The sequence below is a fragment of the Sorex araneus genome, chromosome 3, assembly GCF_027595985.1.
Source record: "Sorex araneus isolate mSorAra2 chromosome 3, mSorAra2.pri, whole genome shotgun sequence".
Classification (NCBI taxonomy): domain Eukaryota; kingdom Metazoa; phylum Chordata; class Mammalia; order Eulipotyphla; family Soricidae; genus Sorex; species Sorex araneus.
Window position 1 is genome coordinate 173,394,108 of NC_073304.1, and position 19,267 is coordinate 173,413,374.

Here is a 19,267-nt window from a genome sequence, read left to right on the forward strand (position 1 = left end):
CACTATATAAGTTGCAATTATTATTTTAATTCAACCCAACCTACATGCTCCAATCCTAGGAATTTCTCCTACTCAAATGTGCAGTCTTGGGGCTGGAGCAATAGCACAGCGGGTAGGGCGTTTGCCTTGCACGCGGCCGACCCGGGTTCGATTCCCAGCATCCCATATGGTCGCTGAGCACCGCCGGGAGTAATTCCTGAGTGTAAAGCCAGGAGTAACCCCTGTGCATCGCCGGGTGTGACCCAAAAAGCAAAAAAAAAAAAAAAAAAAATGTGCAGTCTTGAAATACTTCCTACATATAAGGCTATTCATTTCAGTTGTATTCTTAATAACAAAAAATTGACAGTTACCAAACTTTCTACCATTCGGAGGGAGTACTTCAATAAGTTATAAGATATGCCTATAATGCAGGGTACTGTGAACTGAAGTTGGGGGGTCGTTTAGAGGATATTCTCTATAAACATTGTCAATGATATGGATAATGTACCAGGATTTATTATTTTGAAATAAATCAAGAATGGAGAATAGTGTATATAGTATTTAAAAAGTAGAGAAGGGGAGCAATAGTTCAGCATGTAGGGTATTTGCCTTGCATGCAGACAACTGGATTTGATCCCTGCCTCCCATATACTCCCCTGAGCACTGCCCAGAGTAATTCTGTGTCCAGAGCTAGGAATAACCCCTGAGCATCACTCAGTGTGACCCAAAAGAAAAAAAAAGAAGAAGATAAGGAAGGAAGGAAGGAAGGAAGGAAGGAAGGAAGGAAGGAAGGAAGGAAGGAAGAAGGAAGGAAGGAAGGAAGGAGGAAGGAAGGAAGGAAGGGAGGGAGGGAGAGAGGGAGGGAGGGAGGGAGGGAGGGAGGGAGGAAGGGAGGGAAGGAAGGGAAGAAGGAAAGAAGAAGGAAGGAGGGAAGGAGAAGGAAGGAAGGAAGGAAGGAAGGAAGGAAGGAAGGAAGGAAGGAAGGAAGGAAGGAAGGAAGGAAGGAAGGAAGGAAGGGAGGGAGAGAGGGAGGGAGGGAGGGAGGGAGGGAGGAAGGGAGGGAAGGAAGGGAAGAAGGAAAGAAGGAAGAAAGGAGGGAAGGAAGGAAGGAAGGAAGGAAGGAAGGAAGGAAGGAAGGAAGGAAGGGAGAAGGAAGGGAAGGAAGTAGAGGGGAATTAAACCATATGTTGTATTTTCTTGAAATACAGAGAAAATTCTGGAAGGATACATAAATGGCTTCCTTGCAGAAGGTGGCAGGGGAACAGAACGGAGGTACAACTTTTTGCTTTTTCCCTCTGCATCTCTCCTGAGTATTTACAATATCAACATTTTTGGTACCACCCTTACAATTTCACACCCCTCACCGCTCACAGCAGAATCCCTTCACCTGCAGTTTTCCTTTGGCCTGTAAATAATGACTCAGAGGAAAATCCTGGTTTCTGCTCCCAACTGCCTCTCAGTCTTCTCGCCACTTTGTGCCATCTACTGATTGTCTGTTAAGAAGCGTGAGGGAAATCATGTGGCAATATACCCCCCACCCCCAACCCCCCACCCCCGAGAATCCTAACATCATGACGTTGTGGAGGAAAGGATGTGAAAGCCAGCCCTCACTAGAGGGCACCTCAGGAGCACAGCCGGCCGGTGACTGGGAAGCCTCTGCTTGCTTGTAGCTTGTATTCCTGATTTATTCCCCAGCCAGAGCTGTTTGCCTGAAACGCATTAGAATGCGAATCAATTTAGCCTCCGCCACTGCAGGAAGCTGTCTTGGAAAAGCTCCCGTTCCCCCTTGATCCTGACTTTAAAGGCTGGCCAGGTGAAATGTCAGCTGGGCTGAGAGAGAGGAAGCCAATATCTCTTCCCCTCCATTCTCTTCTTCCCTTGGAGGTCCAGCTGTGTGGCAGGGTTATTTCAATCACCCAGTACCAGTACCATGGCTGGAGCAATAGCACAGTGGGTAGGGCACTTGCCTTGCATTTGGCCGACCTGGGTTCAATTCCTGACATCCCATATGGTCCCCGAAGCACCACACCAGGAGTGATTTTTTTTTTCTTTTTCTGTTTTTGGGGTCACACCTGACAATGCACAGGGGCTGCTAGTTCTGGCTCTGCATTCAGGAATTACTCCTGGCGGTGTCGGGGGACCATATGGGATACTATGGATTGAACCCAGGTCGACTGCGTGCAGGGCAAACACCCTACCCGCTGTGCTATCACTCTAGCCCCCAGGAGTGATTTCTGAGCACAGAGCCAGGAGTCAGCCTTGAGCATTCCTAGATATGGCCCCAAAACAAAAACAAACAAACAAACAAACAAGCAAAAACACCAATCACCTAGGTCTCTCTCGAACAATACCGAGCCGTGTGTAGAGCTCGCTGTTCCTCCTGAGGAACGGCACCTTCGGCGGCTCTTTCCTTTACAGCCTCCCCGGGCATATGCTCGGCAGAGACGAGACGCGCAGCTGCACCATCCCTGTGCCTGCCAACCCCGCTGGCTAATAAAGTAAAACAACCATTAGGCGGGGCTGTGGCTGGGCAGTTCTGCTGGCGGGAGGGGAAGAGGAGTGCAGGACGGTGAGGGGAGAGGGCTGGGTCCTCCAGCCTTGGTTCAGGTCCCCTCAGGGGGCACAGCGGTTCTGGTGGGGAAGGAAAGGAAACCCAGAGTTCCAGTTTGGGGGTGACAGGCCCTGAGTCCCCTGCCCTGACCCTGCAGTGTGAACCAGTGAGGTGAGGTGGCGCCTGGGAGCCTGCAAGCAGTCTGTGGGAGGAACCGAGCCAAAGCACCGGCCCTGTGGCAGACACTCAGAGCAGGGAAATGGAGGCAGGCCTCAGCATTGCTCAGGTGGGGAAATGGGGGTGGGGGGAATGGATGCAGCTCCTAGCATTGCTCGGAGAGGGAATGGATACATCTCCCAACATTGCTCAGATGGGGAAAAGGTTGGGAGGGAAACGGATGCAGTCCCCAGCATTGCTCAGATGCGGAAATGGATGCAGCCCCCAGCATTGCTCAGATGCGGAAATGGATGCAGCCCCCAAATTGCTCAGATGGGGAAACAGATGCAGCCCCCAAATTGCTCAGAGAAGGAAACGGATGCAGTCCCCAGCATTGCTCAGATGGGGAAATGGATGCAGCCCCCAGCATTGCTCAGATGGAGAAACAGATGCAGCCCCCAACATTACTCAGAGAAGGAAACGGATGCAGCCCCAACATTGCTCAGAGAAGGAAACGGATGCAGCCCCCAGCATTGCTCAGATGGGGAACCGGATGCAGCCCCCAGCTTTGCTCGGAAGGGAGGGAATCCTCTCTGGAGAAGCAGGTCCTTCTCAGCTTTTTCTCCCCGCTCCCGGTCCCAGTACCTGTCCTGAAAAGGCTCTAGCTTCAGGTAGAACAGAACCAAAGCGGCGAGAAGAGGAATCTCTCTCGGCCCCAGTGGCCCTTTCTGGAGCAACCCCCAGCAGCCATGCTCTCTTTTTCGGGCCCCCCAAATAACAGAACACCGTCCCCTCACAGGACTTGACAATCTTGACTGCATTCAGCTTGTTTCTTTGAACAATTGCACTTAGTCCCTTGTGTTCTTTCCAACGCTTATGCTGGGGATAAACATGCCGGTCACTTTGGATTGCATGTGGGATCCTTCAGTTTTTTCAGTTTTGAAGTATGATTGCAGACCTTTGCTCCTTCGATTCTCTCTCTCTCTCTTTTTTTTTTTTTTTTTTGCTTTCTGGGTCACACCTGGAGATGCACAGAGGTTACTCCTGGCTCTGCACTCAGGAATTACTCCTGACAGTGCTGGGGGGGACCATATGGGATGCTGGGAATCGAACCTGGGTTGGCCGCATGCAAGGCAAATGCCCTACCCGCTGTGCTATCGCTCCAGCCCCTGATTCTCTCTTCGGTCACTACCTTTACCGGTGTTGGTGACAAACCTATTCATCTTGACCTCTGACCCACTGACTTCCTGTTCATTTGCTAACCCCTTTTGAATTTCCACTCAGACTCGCTGAATGATGGACAAGACCCATTGTGACGGGCTGCTTCCTGGCTCCTCAGCCCCATGCTTTGCCACCACGCTCTCCTTGCACGCTGGGCTCTGGCCACAGCAGAACTCAGCTCCCAGGAGCTGCCTGCCGCTGGGCCTGTGTTCACTCACCCCACCTTGTTTGCTGGAGATTCAAGCTCCAAGATTTCTGTCTTGTGGAAGGCACCGAATTTCCTTGCCCCATCCACCTCCCTCCTCCCTGAGCACCCACCGTTGAGTCCATGGCACCACAGCCCAGGGCACCGGGATGCTTTTTGTGTGTGTGCCTGTGTCTTTAATGACTGAGCCCCAGAGCCTGGCATATGGGACACATGATCTCAATGTGGGACACATGATCTCAATGTCGGATGAAGCAATGGGATTTTCGCATACTTTTGCTTTGGTCCAGAATCTCATTATTTTCAAAATAAAAGTTGTGGGGGAGGAAGAAGTTGGCTTTTTACTGGAATTATGGACATGAAATATTTGACTTGAGCCCTGAGGTTATTGGTCAATTATGACCTTTCGCAAATCACAAAGTTTTGCTGAGCCTTTTTTGTTTTCACTCTTTGCCGTTAGAGTAAAGCTAGAGTCTTACCTTCTACCAGAGACCCCAGCCCCACTGAAGTGACCAAATGAGTCTGTGTGGAGAGTTCTGTTCATTCTATAGCTCCACATAAACACGTGTGTCACTGAACACTGCACTGGAATTGATTCTCCTACTGGAGAAGGTCTGACGAGATCGGATGCGTTCAGGGTGGTGTGGCCATAGACTGGAGCAACAGCACAGTGGGTAGGACGTTTGTCTTGGACACAGCTGACTGGGGTTCAATTCCTCCATCCCTCTCGGAGAGCCTCTCGGCAAGCTACCGAGAGTATCCCGCCCACATGGCAGAGCCTGGCAAGCTACCCGTGGTGTATTCGATATGCCAAAAACAGTAACAACAAGTCTCACAATGGAGACATTACTGGTGCCCACTCGAGCAAATCGATGAACAGCGGGACGACAGCGCAGAGCAGTGCTACTGAATAAGGTCCACCTCTTAGCTTGCTCTCCTTTCCCACAGTTTTGGATTTAGTGAAAGTTTCTGTGGTCCATGAAATTAAGCTGTACCTGTGTCAGAATAAAGTTAGGCTCATGTTTTTCTAATTCTCCTTGGTGAGAAACAGAACCACATCTTTGATAGAATTCTTGGAGCTGGCTGGTGTTTTCTTTCGACCTCACCTCTCCTCGGGGGTCTTGTGAGAATTATTCTGCTGAGCCAGAGCTCTGTGAAGTTTCATTGATTCTTGGACTTTTATTTTTTAATTTGCCCTGTGTAAGCACCACAAGAGCACTTACTTATGACTGCGTAATTTATATCGAACCGTGTGGCTCTTTCAACATGTTCCTTCAGACTTCTTTCTGGTAGACACTCACCGCTCAGTTGAGTTGCTTCACTGCCAAGTTGCAGCGTCTCTGGAATGACAGTTCACTCGGTGGATGGCGTCCAGGAAGGAACCCGTGAGAAGCAGGGGTGGCCCGGAAAACCAAAGCCAACCCAGGACCTTCAGCATAATGATCACTTCTGAAGCTAGATTCCCAAGTTCTGCCTGGAGGGCCCCAGGATTCTGGAATATTCTTCATTTCTCTCTCCCAGGCCCTGAATCCAGGCATCTGTGGTCCATGTAGGTTGTGGTCAAGAACCCAGCAGGAGGCAGAGCCAGGAGCTGACAGTGCCAAGTGACAACTGTCATGGAGACACACAGCTCCAGCAGAACCCACAGGGCACATGCTGGCAGCCATCGAGGGCAGTCCGGGAGAGTTTCCCAGGACTGGATAACTGAATCTTGTTTGTGTGTCTGTCTGTTTGAGCCAAACCCAGTAGTGCTCAGGGTGTCCTCTTGACTCTCTATGTGCTCAGGAGTCACTCCTGGGGGTGCTCAGGGAAACGCTCTGTGGTGCTGGGAGTAAACAGGCTTGGGGGGCCTACAGTGAGTAGGGCGTTTGCCTTGCACGCAGCCCACCTGGGCTCAATCCCCAGCATCTCATATGGTCACCCAAGCACCAGGAGTGATTCCTGAGTGCAAAGCCAGGAGTAACCCCCGAGCATCACAAGGTGTGACCTAAAAAGCAAAGAAAGAAAGAAAGAAAGAAAGAAAGAAAGAAAGAAAGAAAGAAAGAAAGAAAGAAAGAAAGAAAGAAAGAAAGAAAGAAAGAAAGAAAGAAAGAAAGAAAGAAAGAAAGAAAGTGAAATAAAATAAATGGGCTTGGTAGCAAGCAAGGCAAACATTGCCATACCCCCCCACCCCTGTGTGTGTGTGTGTCTCTCCTCATGCGGGCCTTTAGCCTCTTCTGCATACTCTGGCCTTGATGCCACCTCCTGCTGCACCTTTGGGGCCCTTACCCATGTATACACACACATATGTGTACACACACACATATATATAAAGTATATATATATATATAATGTCCAAAGTGTCCAAAGATTTAAATGCCTCAGCTCCTTACTGAGCACACAGCTACCAAATCTCCCAGAGTAGAGAAAGTAAGTGGCCAAGGGCAGAGCCAAAATATTGTGTGTGCCTCGGTCTAAGTAGCTGAACAATGAACACCAGTGGCCGGGCTGTCCTGGACTGTGTTGGTTGTTGGTTCTTATCTCCATGCCTTCCTCTGGGCCTGGGAGCAAGAGGGCTGGCAGGCGGCACCCACAAGAGCAAAACCCACCCAGGGCAGAAGAAGACACTATGAAGAGGACTGAGAGCCAACACCGAGGATCCCTCCTGGGCCAGCTGAACCAAGAAACACTCACAGGGGCTTTAGATGGAAACCCGGGAGGTCTGCCCGACCCAGACACAGGGGCGGGGTACGCAAAGAACACCTTGCAGATACCAGACTCATAGGCCTGGTTTAGCCTAGGGAGGTGCTTGTTGTTTAGTCCATCAAGGAGTGGAACTGACCAGGAAACCAAAAGTGAATGAGGGGTCTCCCCACAACGTGCCCCCTTCAGGTCACTACAGAAAGACAGGGTTGAGGGGGTGGGGGGAGATGGGGCACAAAACTGGAAGACTTGGCTGCGGCAGTGGGCTGGTTGTCCAAGCCCGGTGCTTCCCTACACCCCCCTGCAGTTGTGATCATTCACACAGCGCTTGTGGTTAGGCGCCCACTTTTTGAGGGGGGGCGCTGGGGAGGGGGCGCTGATTCTCTAAGAACCCGATGCGTTTCTTTGAGAGAGAAGTAGCTGTCCAATCTAGCTCAGCCGTCCTCAATCTGAGTTGCTTTCCTCCCTCCGAACCCTCACTTCAAAGCGAGGAACATAATGTACAATTTTTTAATGGCTCTAGACCCAGGCACTCAGTCTCTCTGCTCTGTGCCTTTCCTCAGTGTAAACACCTCATCAAGATTGCCTCGGCTTCAACAATAGCAGCCCAAAAGCAATTGGAGAACCCCGAGCCTTTGAAGTCCTCCGGCAAAGGCCGGTTTTCTAGTCCAGGGATAATGACAAGCCATGATTGCTGCCTTTGTTGTATCTTTTCAGTAGAGAAGCAATTATAGGCCCCAATTTAACAGAATAGGCATTACGCAGCTTATGATGCTCAAAATGCAATTTCATTTGATCATTTTCTCGATTTGATTGGTATTAATAGAATGGCTCGCCAAAAAAAAATAAAAAATAAAAAAAAAAGAGCTGGCAGAGGTTGTGTCCCATTCCACTTTCAAAGAGATAATGTAGAAGTATGCTTTACTGGCCCGAAACCCGCCCGGGATCCAGGCGCGCCTCACCGAAACGGCTTCCCGGCGGAAGCACAGCTCCTCCCGTGGCCTCTGGGAAGGGAGCGTGGGCATGAGGGGCTTCTTACCGTAAAGCTGTCAGCACGGCTACCTCGGGGGTCTCTCAGCGCCCTTCAGACCTAGTCCCCAGTGGAAAACTGGAGACAGGACAGGAAATACTCTTCCGAGAGCAGGAGACCAGCCTCCTGGCAGCGGCCCGAGGACCTTTCCTCCCGGCCCGCTAACAGCTGGACCATGGCCCTCTGCTTACGTAGCCTGTTAAGATTGTTAATTAGGGGCTGGAGAGATGGTCGAGCAGGTAGGGCCCTTGCCTTGCACGTGGTGACCTGAGTTTGATCCCTGGCATCCTGTCTGTTTCCCGAGTACCAAAGAGCCAGGAATAACCCCCCGAGCGCTGCCAGGTGTGGGGGCCAAAAGCAAAAACTGAAAAATAAAAAAACTTTTTAGCTCTCTTGATCTTTATATGCTCTCAGGCCACGCTTGGGTCTCCCTTTCCTGAGCTGTCTTTCTTTTTAATTGTGTGGCCATCAGGGGCTGAAGCCTCTGTGATGTGCTCTAAACCCTAAGACCCAATATTTCTACAGTCACGGGGCGGGGGGCGGGGGGTGGTGGTGGGTGGCTGTGCCCCTGGCCCTGCCCAGGCCCCACAGTGCCAGGGATCAGACGCCAGGCTCCTGCTCCCCAGCTAACTGCCCGGTGTTTCTTGGGCCCATGCTGAGGGGGACACAGGTGAGTGACAGCTGATGTGAGTGTTCGCTGTGAGGACTCTGCCTGCCCCTGCCCACAGTGCTCCAGCACGTCTGTGTGCAGAGGCCATTCCAGACTCGGCGAACCAGCAAGCCGATGACCACAGAGCACTCGTGGCCCCTGGAATTGCCATGAAAACTCGGGTCTGGTTTTCTTTTCATCTGCGCTCAGATCCACCCCAATCCCCTTCATGGCCCCACACTGCCCGGACCTTCTCTGAGGACAGCTGGTGGGATGCAGGGACCCCCGGGGAGGACCCGGGGCACCTTCCGAAGGGACAAAGCGTCCTCCTCGGGCCTGGAGAGCCACGCCATGGAACATGGAGCGCGAGGAGGACGGACCCTGCTGGGGCAGAGGAGCTCAGGGGCCGTCCCTGGCTCTGTGTTCAGGGGTGATGCTTGTGGCGGGGGGGGGGGACCGTAGGTGGTGCTGGACCTAACTGTGGTGGCCGCCTGCAAGGCCAGTGCCTTGCCCCGTCTCTCTGGCCTGAGGGCCTGCTCTGCTCAGACAGCACCGCACAGGCCTGGAGGGGGAAGGGCTGGGCCCTTGCTGACCCTGCAGGTGACGAGCTCTAACATTTTACCCTGGGAAAGAGCCCCCCGCCTTAGTTCCTTTCCTCTTCCTCCCACCATACACCTTAGAAAAGGTGGCCAGCAGCTCTAAGCAGGGTCTGGGAGGCGGACAGGGCTTTGATCATTTTGCTCGGTTACGCTGCCCTGTAGCCAAAGCATCCTGGGCCAACATCACCGGGTTCCAGGGCCGCCCCAACCACCAGGGCTCCCAGTCCAAGATGCATTTCCTAGATACGAATCTGTTTAGCAAATCTTCAACAGGCAGGCTCTGACGTTCAGGCGCCCCCCACTCCCCTAGCTGGGAGCTCTGGGCTTCTCGCTCTGCTCGTGGCTTGCAGGTCACGCCCAAGGCTGCTCTTGGGACCATGCATTGATACAGGCTCTGCCGGGCGCTAGGGGGAAACCCTTAAATACATGAAACCACGTTCCTCTGTTGGCATCATCCTCTAGGAATTCATTTCTTCACTGGCACGGTTTCCTCCAACCCTAGCTCTGGCATCGCTTGAATTAACTGTTGGAAGGTGGAACCCCGGAGGTGTCTGAGGGTTTAAAGAAATCGGCAGTGGGGGGCTTGGTCATCTCAAAAGTGCCAGTTCTCACCTCACGTTCTTACTGTTCTCCTTGGGAACAACCCAGGTCTCTGAGCACTGAGATGAAGCCTTAATGAGTCGTGGTCCTTGCAGGCCCCTCGTTCGAGGGCAGAGCTGAGCCACCCGGCTCCAGAGCCAAGTCGAAGCCAGTTAACGTGCTGACCTGTGCTTTGTCCTCTCAGATCTTCCACCCCGTCAGAGCCACTGGCCAGACGTCCACTCAGAATGCCAGAGAGCCTGAGAACGCTGCCCTCCTTCCTGAAGACAAGTGGCACCAAAGGGCCCAGCGGCTAAAGGTCACCTGCTAGACTGAATGTTGAGTGTGTCTTGAGGGTCACTGCTGAGTAGGAGGTGCCTGTGGGGTCTAGGGGGTCTCCCGGGCTCTGCCACTCCTTCTAGCAGATAAGAGAGGCCTGACATAGGCCACTGCTGGCTTGGCCCACCCTACCTCCCCCAGAAGGTGCTATTGGAGGACAGTTGTCCCTTCTCTCTCTCTCTCTCTCTCTCTCTCTCTCTCTCTCTCTCTCTCTCTCTCTCTCTCTCTCTCACACACACACACACACACACACACACAGGCACACAGAATCAAAAGCCCACCCACAGGGAAGACATGGAAGAAAGGGCCAGGGACAGAAGCAAAGTCCCCAGGTGCTGTTCCGTGGGGTCTCCACATCTGCTTCCATTTGGAGCTGGCAGAACAAAGACACCTTCTCAGGATACTCAGGGTGTTAAAAGCCAGCGAGGGGCTGGAGCGATAGCACAGTGGGTAGGGTGCTTGCCTTGCACACGGCCGACCCGGGTTCGATTTCTAGCATCCCATATGCTAGAAAAAAAAAAAGCCAGGGAACCCCAATCAGGATATGTAGGACTCCTCAGTGCTATCTCTCCTTTCCTGATATATCTGAAATAACTTTTTGAAGTTTAAATAAAAAGTTAAAAGGCCCCCCAGGTGTCAGCATCTGAGAGGCCCCGGGCGGCCTGAGCTGAGGTGTCAAGGGGGTTCTCCGCAGAGGAGATGCTGATGAGAGACGGGAGAGACAGGAGGAAGTGGAGCGCAGGCTGCTGAAAAGGGAGCAGAGGCCTGGGTGAGGCCCTTCAGTTTCTGCTGACAGGGGCCCGTGCCCAGGTAGGGAGGATGAGAGGCCAGAGGTGGGGCCACTCAGAGCAGGTGTATTAGGAACAGACGCTCAGAGGTGAGCTCAACCCTCAGCAGGGAGAGTCAGGCAGCATCATTCTTCTCAGCATCTTCTGTCCCCGTGCGGTCTTTCCGCCGTACCCGGCACTTTCTCTTCTCTCAACCTCTGAGCCCCGGGCCTCACCATCCTGAGTCAACATGGTGTGTGGCCTCGCAAGGGACTCCCACTTTCCCAAACCCCACGGCCACTGTGTGCCCAGTGCAGGACACGGGAGCCAGTGAGGGCTCGACCCCGGCTGGCCAGTTGGAGGGAGCGCCCCACTTGGGCCAAGAGAACACAAGGGTCCAGAGAGATGGTACAGCGGGAAAGGAGCAGATCGGGGTTCCATCCATAGCGCCACACATGATCCCCTGAGCACAGGCAGGACGAAGCCCTGGGCACCTCCGGGTGTGGCCCAAGGAGAGAGACAGAGACAGAGACAGAACAGTTTTCCCTGGTAAGGACTTCATGAGAATGCTCTGAGGTATTAACCTTCTTGCTTCTTGCCACTCTGCCCTAACATCAGACCCCCAGTCAGGGAAAAGAAGAGAGGGGAGGAAAGATTCCGAGGGGCCCTGAAGTTGCATCCTGAGCCATCTTCCGACCTTTCCAATGAGCGACTGGTTTGGTTTTGCCACCAACACAAGCCCACAGATCTCTGCTACTTGTATTCATCAAAACCCAGATTCTGGGCTGGAGAGATAGTACAGTGGGGTGTTTGCCTTGCACGCGGCCGACCCGGGTTCGATTCCCAGCATCCCGTATGGTCCCCTGAGCACCGCCAGGAGGAATTCCTGAGTGCATGAGCCAGGAGCCTAGTGCATTGCTGGGTGTGACCCAAAAAGAAAAAAGAAAAACTCAGATTCTGCCTTCCTTCCTGACCCCCCCAAAACGAGATTCTGTCAGGAGGCAAGTTTGATGTTTTCTTGAGCTCCTCAGAAGGGATTTACAGTCTGAGCTTAAAGTACTTTTGTTTAGGGTCACACCCAGTAATGCTCAGGGCCTACTCCTGGCTCTGCACTCAGGAATTAGCCCTGGCCGTGCTGGGGGGACTGTATGGGAAGTCGAGAATAAAACCTGGGTCAGCCGTGTGCAAGGTAAATGCACTACCCATTGTGCTATCACCCTGGCCCCTCAAAGTACTTGTATTTTATTAACAACAAATGCAACAGAAACTCCCACCAGAGCCGGTCCTGGAGCCCAGCTGGCATTTCCAGTGTGAGCCAGAGAACTGAGGCCTTTGTTTCAAAGCAAGTGAACTCTGGGGTTGAGATCAGAGCCCTCCTTGCCTCCTTCTGCTCATGTCAGAGAAGCAGGGAAGCCAGCGAGGGGAAACAGCCAGACTCCGCCTTTCATGGGGCAGGGGCAGTGTGTAAAAGGAACCATTAGCATCTAAGGGGAGGTCTGGCTAGGAAATTAGCATCCTGCACAGGATGGCCCTGGATGCAACAAGGCCATTAGGCAGCGATTGTGAGCTCAGGGTGTGAGGACTGGTCGCCAGTAACAAAAGGACCCCTGGGCGAGCTGGATGAAAGACAGGATTCAGGTGCTGATGAAGATTAAACAGCCGGAGATTAGCTTTGTATCCGAACTTCCGGGGTCTCACCACCTGAAGAGGGACAGCTGAGGCCTCCATGGTAGGAAAATAAAATGTAGGTGAACCGGTGAACCGCAGAGCTCAAGGAAGGTGGAGGGGATGTGGAGAGTAAATGACAGCAAGCCCAGAATTGGCAGCTTCCCTTCTGGGTCGGGAAGTGCCATCCCAGGCCACTTAGAAGTGTGTGAATGGCAGATTTAACACTTGAGACAATTGAAGTTTCAGCCAAGGATGACCCTGTGGCCTTGCTGACAAAGCATCCCTCGGAGGGTGTACCCGTGCACCCAGCGGGGAGCTGGCAGAGAGGAAGGAGGATGAGAAAAACTCTGGTTTCAGGTCAGCACCCTAGGAAAACACTGCTGGCAGGGGGGCCGCTTCTCTTTCAGGTGGGAACAGACTGATTGAATATCAGCCGGAAAAGACACTTGCCACCCCCCCTCCCAGTCCTGCTTTTCTCACAAGTGCCTGTCCACCAACACTGCAGAGAAAACCGTTATCTCTGCCAACACTTTTTGAGCACTGGCAGCACCAGAGGTCTTCCTAGGGCAGTGAACAAAGAACTTTCCTAAACTGAAAATAGAAAAAGCTAGCTTTTCCTCTTTGGTGCCATGCAGGTAAACATTGAAACTTTGGGGCTGGAGCCAGAGGACTGTTAGGGCACGGATCGAAATCTCCCTATAACATCTCCCTATAACGACAAAGAGACTTCACAGACTGCAAACAGCAAGCAGGGTTTATTGTAAGACTGGCTAGCCAGGGTCCAGCCGCCCACGCGGACACACAGGTCCAGCAGGTTGGGCAAAAGACCCTGAGCTTCTCCAAAGGAGATCTTATATAGGCCTTCCCCGGCCGTTACAGCAGAGCCTGCACATTTCATAGCCAATAGATTTGTAATATTGCAAACTTTCTTAACCAATTCATTTAAAAGGACATCACTCCTTAGCCTATGGTTTTAGAGATCAGTATTCGCGCCAATATTCAGGAATGTCCCAGTTCTGGGGGCAGTCCTGGGTCCTGTGATATGGGTCTTGTGATATGGGTCTTGTTATCTGGTCTGACCACCACCCTTCTTGTGACCCAGGGGACCTGTATCCAAATTCCTTGCTCAGGGACAGATAGACAAGTTATTCTACAATGCGGGCTCCTGTAAAAAGAGTCTTAAGAAAGCTAAATAGATTCCTGTGGGCTGTCCTCACAAGGACAACGGGTAAGGTGCTTGCCTTGCACACAGCCAACCCAGTTGAGCCTCAGCACCCCATAAGGCTCCCCAAACCCCACCAGGAATGATCCCTGAATGCAGATCCAGGAGGAAGCTCTGAGCACCTCCAGTTGTGGTCCACAATTTAAATTGTAGAGGAACTCATTAGACACCCAGCCGATGTCCCCACAGAAAGCTCAAATTCTAAGTTGGGGCCGGAGCAAGAGAGAGCATTTGCTTGCACACAGCCGACATGGGTTCAATCCCTGGCATCCCCCAAGCACCGCCAGGAGTGATTCATGAGCTCAGAGCCAGGAGTAACCCCTGAACATAGCTGGATGGGACCCTAAAAAAGCAAAAACAAAATAAGACAAAACAACCTACCCCCCAAAAAAAGTATTCTAAATTTCACATTGTGAGAAATATGACATTGAATTGCTGTAGGTCCCTGTCCTGAGTGTAATGGTTTTAATCTCATATCATGCAACTTCCTTGGACATAGATACCATCTAGTCTCATACAGAAATAGGGTGAGCTCTGCCAAGCAGATGAGGAGAGAGCAGGAAAGGTTGAATGCAAGGCCATAATTTATTCATTCCACGGAGCAAATAGAAATAGGATTTACTCGAGATACTTCTTTTTTCGCAAACCATCCAAGTAACTTGCATTTTTCAATTATTGTTGCGTAGATAGAGATCATAGAGGATATTCAAAGGGGAAAATGGATTACGGTTATATAACACGCAGTCCTCTTACTCTTTTTTAGTAAGCATTTAAACATTCTTACTACAGGCCTCTTCACTAGTCTTTCACAAAGTAATGAGTACGTTATTCCTTGGAAACTACCTCTAAATGGCTCGGCACAGTATAGTCACAGACAGGATCTATTATGCCAGGGGTACATTCTGTTATTACAATACTTTGAAAAGCAGAAAGTCTGTTCTGAAATTGAAATATTTCCCCCAGACGTTTGATTGCCCGTGTACAGGCAGGGTTAAGGAACAGAAGCAAAATCAGCCTTTGTGGATTCACAATCGCCTTCCGTAGCACAGAATCTTATAGAAGCCTCCCAGTAAAACCTAGTGCCTGTGGGGGCTGGAGCAATAGCACAGCGGGTAGGGTGTTTGCCTTGCATGCAGCCTACCCGGGTTCAATTCCCAGCATCCCATATGGTCCCCTGAGCACCGCCAGAAGTAATTCCTGAGTGCAGAGCCAGGTATAACTCATGAGCATCACTGGGTGTGACCCAAAAAGCAAATAAACAAAAACCAAAAACCAAAAAAACAACCTAGTGCCTTTCCTCCAGTGAGGAGACCATTCGCTGCTTCTGAGTAGAATGATGTGTTTGTCTGAACTGTGTTCCCCACTCAGCTTGCCTTTGGCTGGTATTGCAAATCACTGATGTTCTTTCTGGGGGAGATTTTTGAAGACCTTCATCTGAGTGAAACATAAGTTCACACACGTTAATGCGGATCTGCAGATTTGTTCTTCCTGGATCTGCAACCCCTTCCCCCAATTAGTGGCATTTTGGAGTATTTTAAGTCAAAGATTCCTACTTAAAACCTATTCTGTGGGTAATGAGAGAGAGAGAGAAACAGAGACAGGAATAGAGAGAGATACAGAGAGAGAGAGAGAGAGAGAGCAAGAAAGAGAAAAAGAAGAAAAATGCCTAACATAAAGGCAGGCTGGTGGAGGGGAGTGGGAGGGAAACTGGAGACATTGGTGGAGGGAAACGCACACTGGTGATGGAACATTGTGTGTGTGTGACTGAAACCCCATATGAACAACTGTGTATCTCATGATGATTGAAAATTGTTTAAAAAAAATTTTTTTTAAAGGCCACATAGAGAAGGGCTGGAGTGATAGCACAGCTAGTAGGGTGTTTGGCTTGCACAAGGCCAACCTGGGTTTGATTCCTCCACCCCTCTTGGAGAGCCGGGCAAGCTACCAAGAGTATCTCACCCGCATAGCAGAGCCTGGCAAGCTACCCGTGGCGTATTCGATATGCCAAAAACAGTAACAACAAGTCTCATCATGGAGATGTTACTGGTGCCCGCTCAAGCAAATCGATGAGCAACGGGATGACAGTGACAGTGACACATATAGAAACAAATAAAAAAAAAAGAACTTAATCTGTGGAGCCAGAGAGATAGTATATCAGGTAGAGCATTTGCCTAGCATGTGACTGACCTGGGTTTGATCCCCAGCACCCTATGTGGTCCCCTGAGCCTACCAGGAGTAAGCTCTGAGTGCTCCCAAGTGTGGCCCCCAAATGAACAAACAAAAAGCTTATTCGGAGATATTTTTTCTATAAAACTCATCTGAAATAGCCAGTGACTCAGTGAATCACCCTCAAATTGCTAGACCAAGCCATCCTCCCTTTTTTTTTATGCTGTACCAGGGATCAAAGCACAGCGGGTAGGGCATTTGCCTTGCACGTGGACAACTCAGGTTCAATTCCTCCGCCCCTCTTGAGAGCCCGGCAAGCTACTGAGAGTATCTCGCCTGCTGGCAAGCTACCTGTGCCGTATTCGATATGCCAAAAACAGTAACAAGTCTCACAACGGAGACATTACTGGTGCCTGCTCAAGCAAATCGATGAGCAAGGAGATGACAGTGGTACAGTGATACCAGGGATCAAACCTAGAACCCATCACCTCTGCAGAGCAAAGGCTCTCCCCCTGGACTCCAGCCCTTCCCCCTCTTGTCCTCTCTCTCTTCTTTCAAACTCCTGGTTTGGCTTCCATGTCCAGTTTGAAAAATTACTTTAAATTCCAATCTTGTCATTTGCTTAGCCAAAATTGTCTTTTCTCCCCCCCCCTTTTTTTAGAATTACCAAGAACAGTGGTCTCAGCACGAAAGCACCAAGTCCAACAGTGCGCCACGAGGGCAGTCTTCCGACACCACCGACGGCCAGCAGCCTTCCAGACGGCCCGTCAAGCGCAAGATCCGCAGGCGGCATAGACACCGGATGGTTTCCAAGTCTCTGGGGCCGGAAGTGCAGGTTATCATCGGCCAAGCAGAGCAGAATTCCACAATTAGACAGCAGCCAAACCAGAACAAGCCCATGAACACTGCCGCCAAGCAGGAGCCCATGGTGGTCATCTACGCCCCGCCCAGCAACCGCCAGCTCAGGGCGCCGGGGGTTCAGGAACGTGGTGTCGCCCCCAATGCACCTGCCCTCCCCAAACAGGCTTTCGAGAATGTCGTCGTTGGCCAGAGAAACCCGCTTGGCTACGCCCCGCTGATAGGCATTCACAAGGAAAGAGGGCGCAGAGACCCCGAGGAGAGACGGTTCCCGGCTCAGCAGCCACAGCCCCCCACGCTGGCTTATGCCAACTTCCACTATTCCAACGGACTCCCCAGGAGGCCAGGGCCCAGCGGCCAGAAAGGTGCTCAGACTGTTTCTAACACAAACGTCAACAGCTCCGTGGAAAAGAAGAAACATCGCAGGCAGCCCAAGCAGACGCATGAGGAGGCGAGATACAAGAACTTGGAAATACTGTGGTAAGTACGCCCTGTTCCGGGCGGGAGCCATAGCACAGTGGGGAGGGCATTTGCCATGCACACAGCTGACCTGGGTTTGATGCCCGGCATCCCATAGGGTCCCCTGAGCACCGCCAGGAGTAATTCCTGAGTGCAAGGCCTAGACTCACCCCTGTGCATCGCTGGGTGTGACCCAGGAAGCAAATAAAATAAAAAGAATTTCCTTCTCCTCAAGTAGTCTTTCCACAGCAGACTGTTCCCCCTTGTCCACTTGTGACCAATTTCCACCCCAGAAATACAACCTTGGGGCTGGAGCGATAGCACAGCGGGTAGGGTGTTTGCTTTGCACGAGGCTGACCTGGGTTCGATTCCCAGCATCCCATATGGTCCCCTGAGCACCGCCAGGAGTAATTCTTGAGTGCATGAGCCAAGAGTAACCCCTGTGCATCGCCGGGTGTGACCCAAAAAGCAAAAAAAAAAAATAAAAACAATCAATCAACCAATATATGTCTGAGATTTAGCCATCCATTTGGCCCAGGCAGTGGTGAAGGCATGTAGTTACTGGCTGGTCGAGAGGTCCACACCCGTCTGTGAACCCGTCTGTGCCCTCTCGACCCTGCCCAGGAAGTTCCACCCTGCCTCCGAGAGCCAGCAGCCGGCACGCGCCTCCCCAGACTCCAGGCTGGCCGAGATCATGGAGCAGCACCAGCAGGCCCTGATGCAGCTGGCGGAGGTGCAGCCGAGCGAGGGCGCCCCGCGGGACCACGACCACCACGTCTCCCTCCCGCACCTCCTGGCACGGGTGGACAGTGAGTCCCAGCTCCCGTCCGGGAGGAACTACGGGAAGTCCGCGCAAATGGGCCGGAGCAACTCAGAGAGCTACCTGTTCCAGCTGGAAAGGGGCCAGAGGCAGAGGAAGAGACACAGCGTGCAGGTAAACAGCCCCCACGGCTCCACGACCCCCGAGACCTGGGCTCCCGCCGCCCTTGCCCAGGCCGTCGGGCCAGGAGTGCCCACTGCTCAGGCTGCTTCGGGTGTCGAAGCCTGAGGGAGGCTGGCACTTAGCCCTCTGCTTCCCAAACGCTTCCCCCCTACCTCCACCGAACCCTCTCATTTCCGCCTCCTTTCAGCTTCACCTCCAAGAAGGGGTGCAGAGGGGACAGGCTAGACCCTTCTCTGCACCCCAGACTCAACAACACCCTCCTGAAGACCCCCCAAGTCCCTCTCGGGCCGGGAGTCCAGGTTGAGCCCCGAGGTATGTTCTCATGCAGGAGAAGAGGAAGAATAAGTAAAAGTGCCTATGGTTGCCGCCACCCCCACTCCTCCTCCCCCTGACCCCACTCCCGAGTTCCACTCCACGAACCCAGGTGGCCAGGATTGGAGCTGCTTGGGAACCGCCAGCTCAGCCCTGCTGGGCACTGGGTCTGCCGGGAGCGTCTCCATCACTAGTGTCTTGCGCCCTAAAAGAAAGCCTTTGCACTGGGTTTAACTGATGGTTAGACCAGGGAAACGAGGGAGGAGTGGGGAAAGAGGGGCGCGCGGTGGAGAGAGATGGGGAGCACCAAGGGAGCTAGGTGTGCCTGCCCTTGTGTTTCCATACTGTGAACCCCTGACGGGAAACAATTCTCACTTCTTTCCTCCTTCTGGAGGAAGAAGCAGGAAAGTGCATCCTGGAGTTTGGGCCAGAGAGGAAGCTTGGCAGGAAGTGGTCCTGGACGGGGTACTGGGAGCAGCAGCGGGTCAGGGATGGGGAGCTGGAAGCTGGGAACAGTGAGGTCAGGATGGTGGGGAGAGAGGCTCAGAGGTTAGCGTTGTCCCTAATGGCCAGAGCCCAAGGTTCTGGTTCCCGCACACGGATCCATGTTGGCTGCTGACTGAGCCAGCAGAAGGATAGAGCGCCTCCCTCTGCTCGAGGGTCATCTCAGGTCGGGGTGCGACCCTGAGCCCCCGCAGAGGCACCCCCAGGGGTTGGACTGGGGGCTGGGCTCACAGGGGCGCCCTCTAGGGGCCATGTTAGGGAAGTCTCCTTAGTCCAGCCGCACGGGGATTCGTTGACTGCCTGCCCACAGGTCAGAGCTGGGCTGGTCAGGACCATGACCTTGTTCTCCCCCTCCCGTCCCCCTGCTCTGGGGCTTCC

The 19,267-nt window shown here is 52.5% G+C and overlaps 1 protein-coding gene across 1 annotated transcript in view; it reads left to right on the top strand.

Annotated features, from left to right (window-relative positions):
- The window catches only part of JHY (junctional cadherin complex regulator), a 53,309-nt gene that overhangs the window by 23,402 nt on the left and 10,640 nt on the right, over positions 1-19,267 (top strand). Inside the window, exons 4-6 of the mRNA XM_055132740.1 lie at positions 9,857-9,970; positions 16,475-17,151; positions 17,755-18,064. Of these exons, the coding sequence (XP_054988715.1) occupies positions 9,857-9,970; positions 16,475-17,151; positions 17,755-18,064 (1,101 nt within the window). The remainder of the gene's footprint in view (positions 1-9,856; positions 9,971-16,474; positions 17,152-17,754; positions 18,065-19,267) is intronic.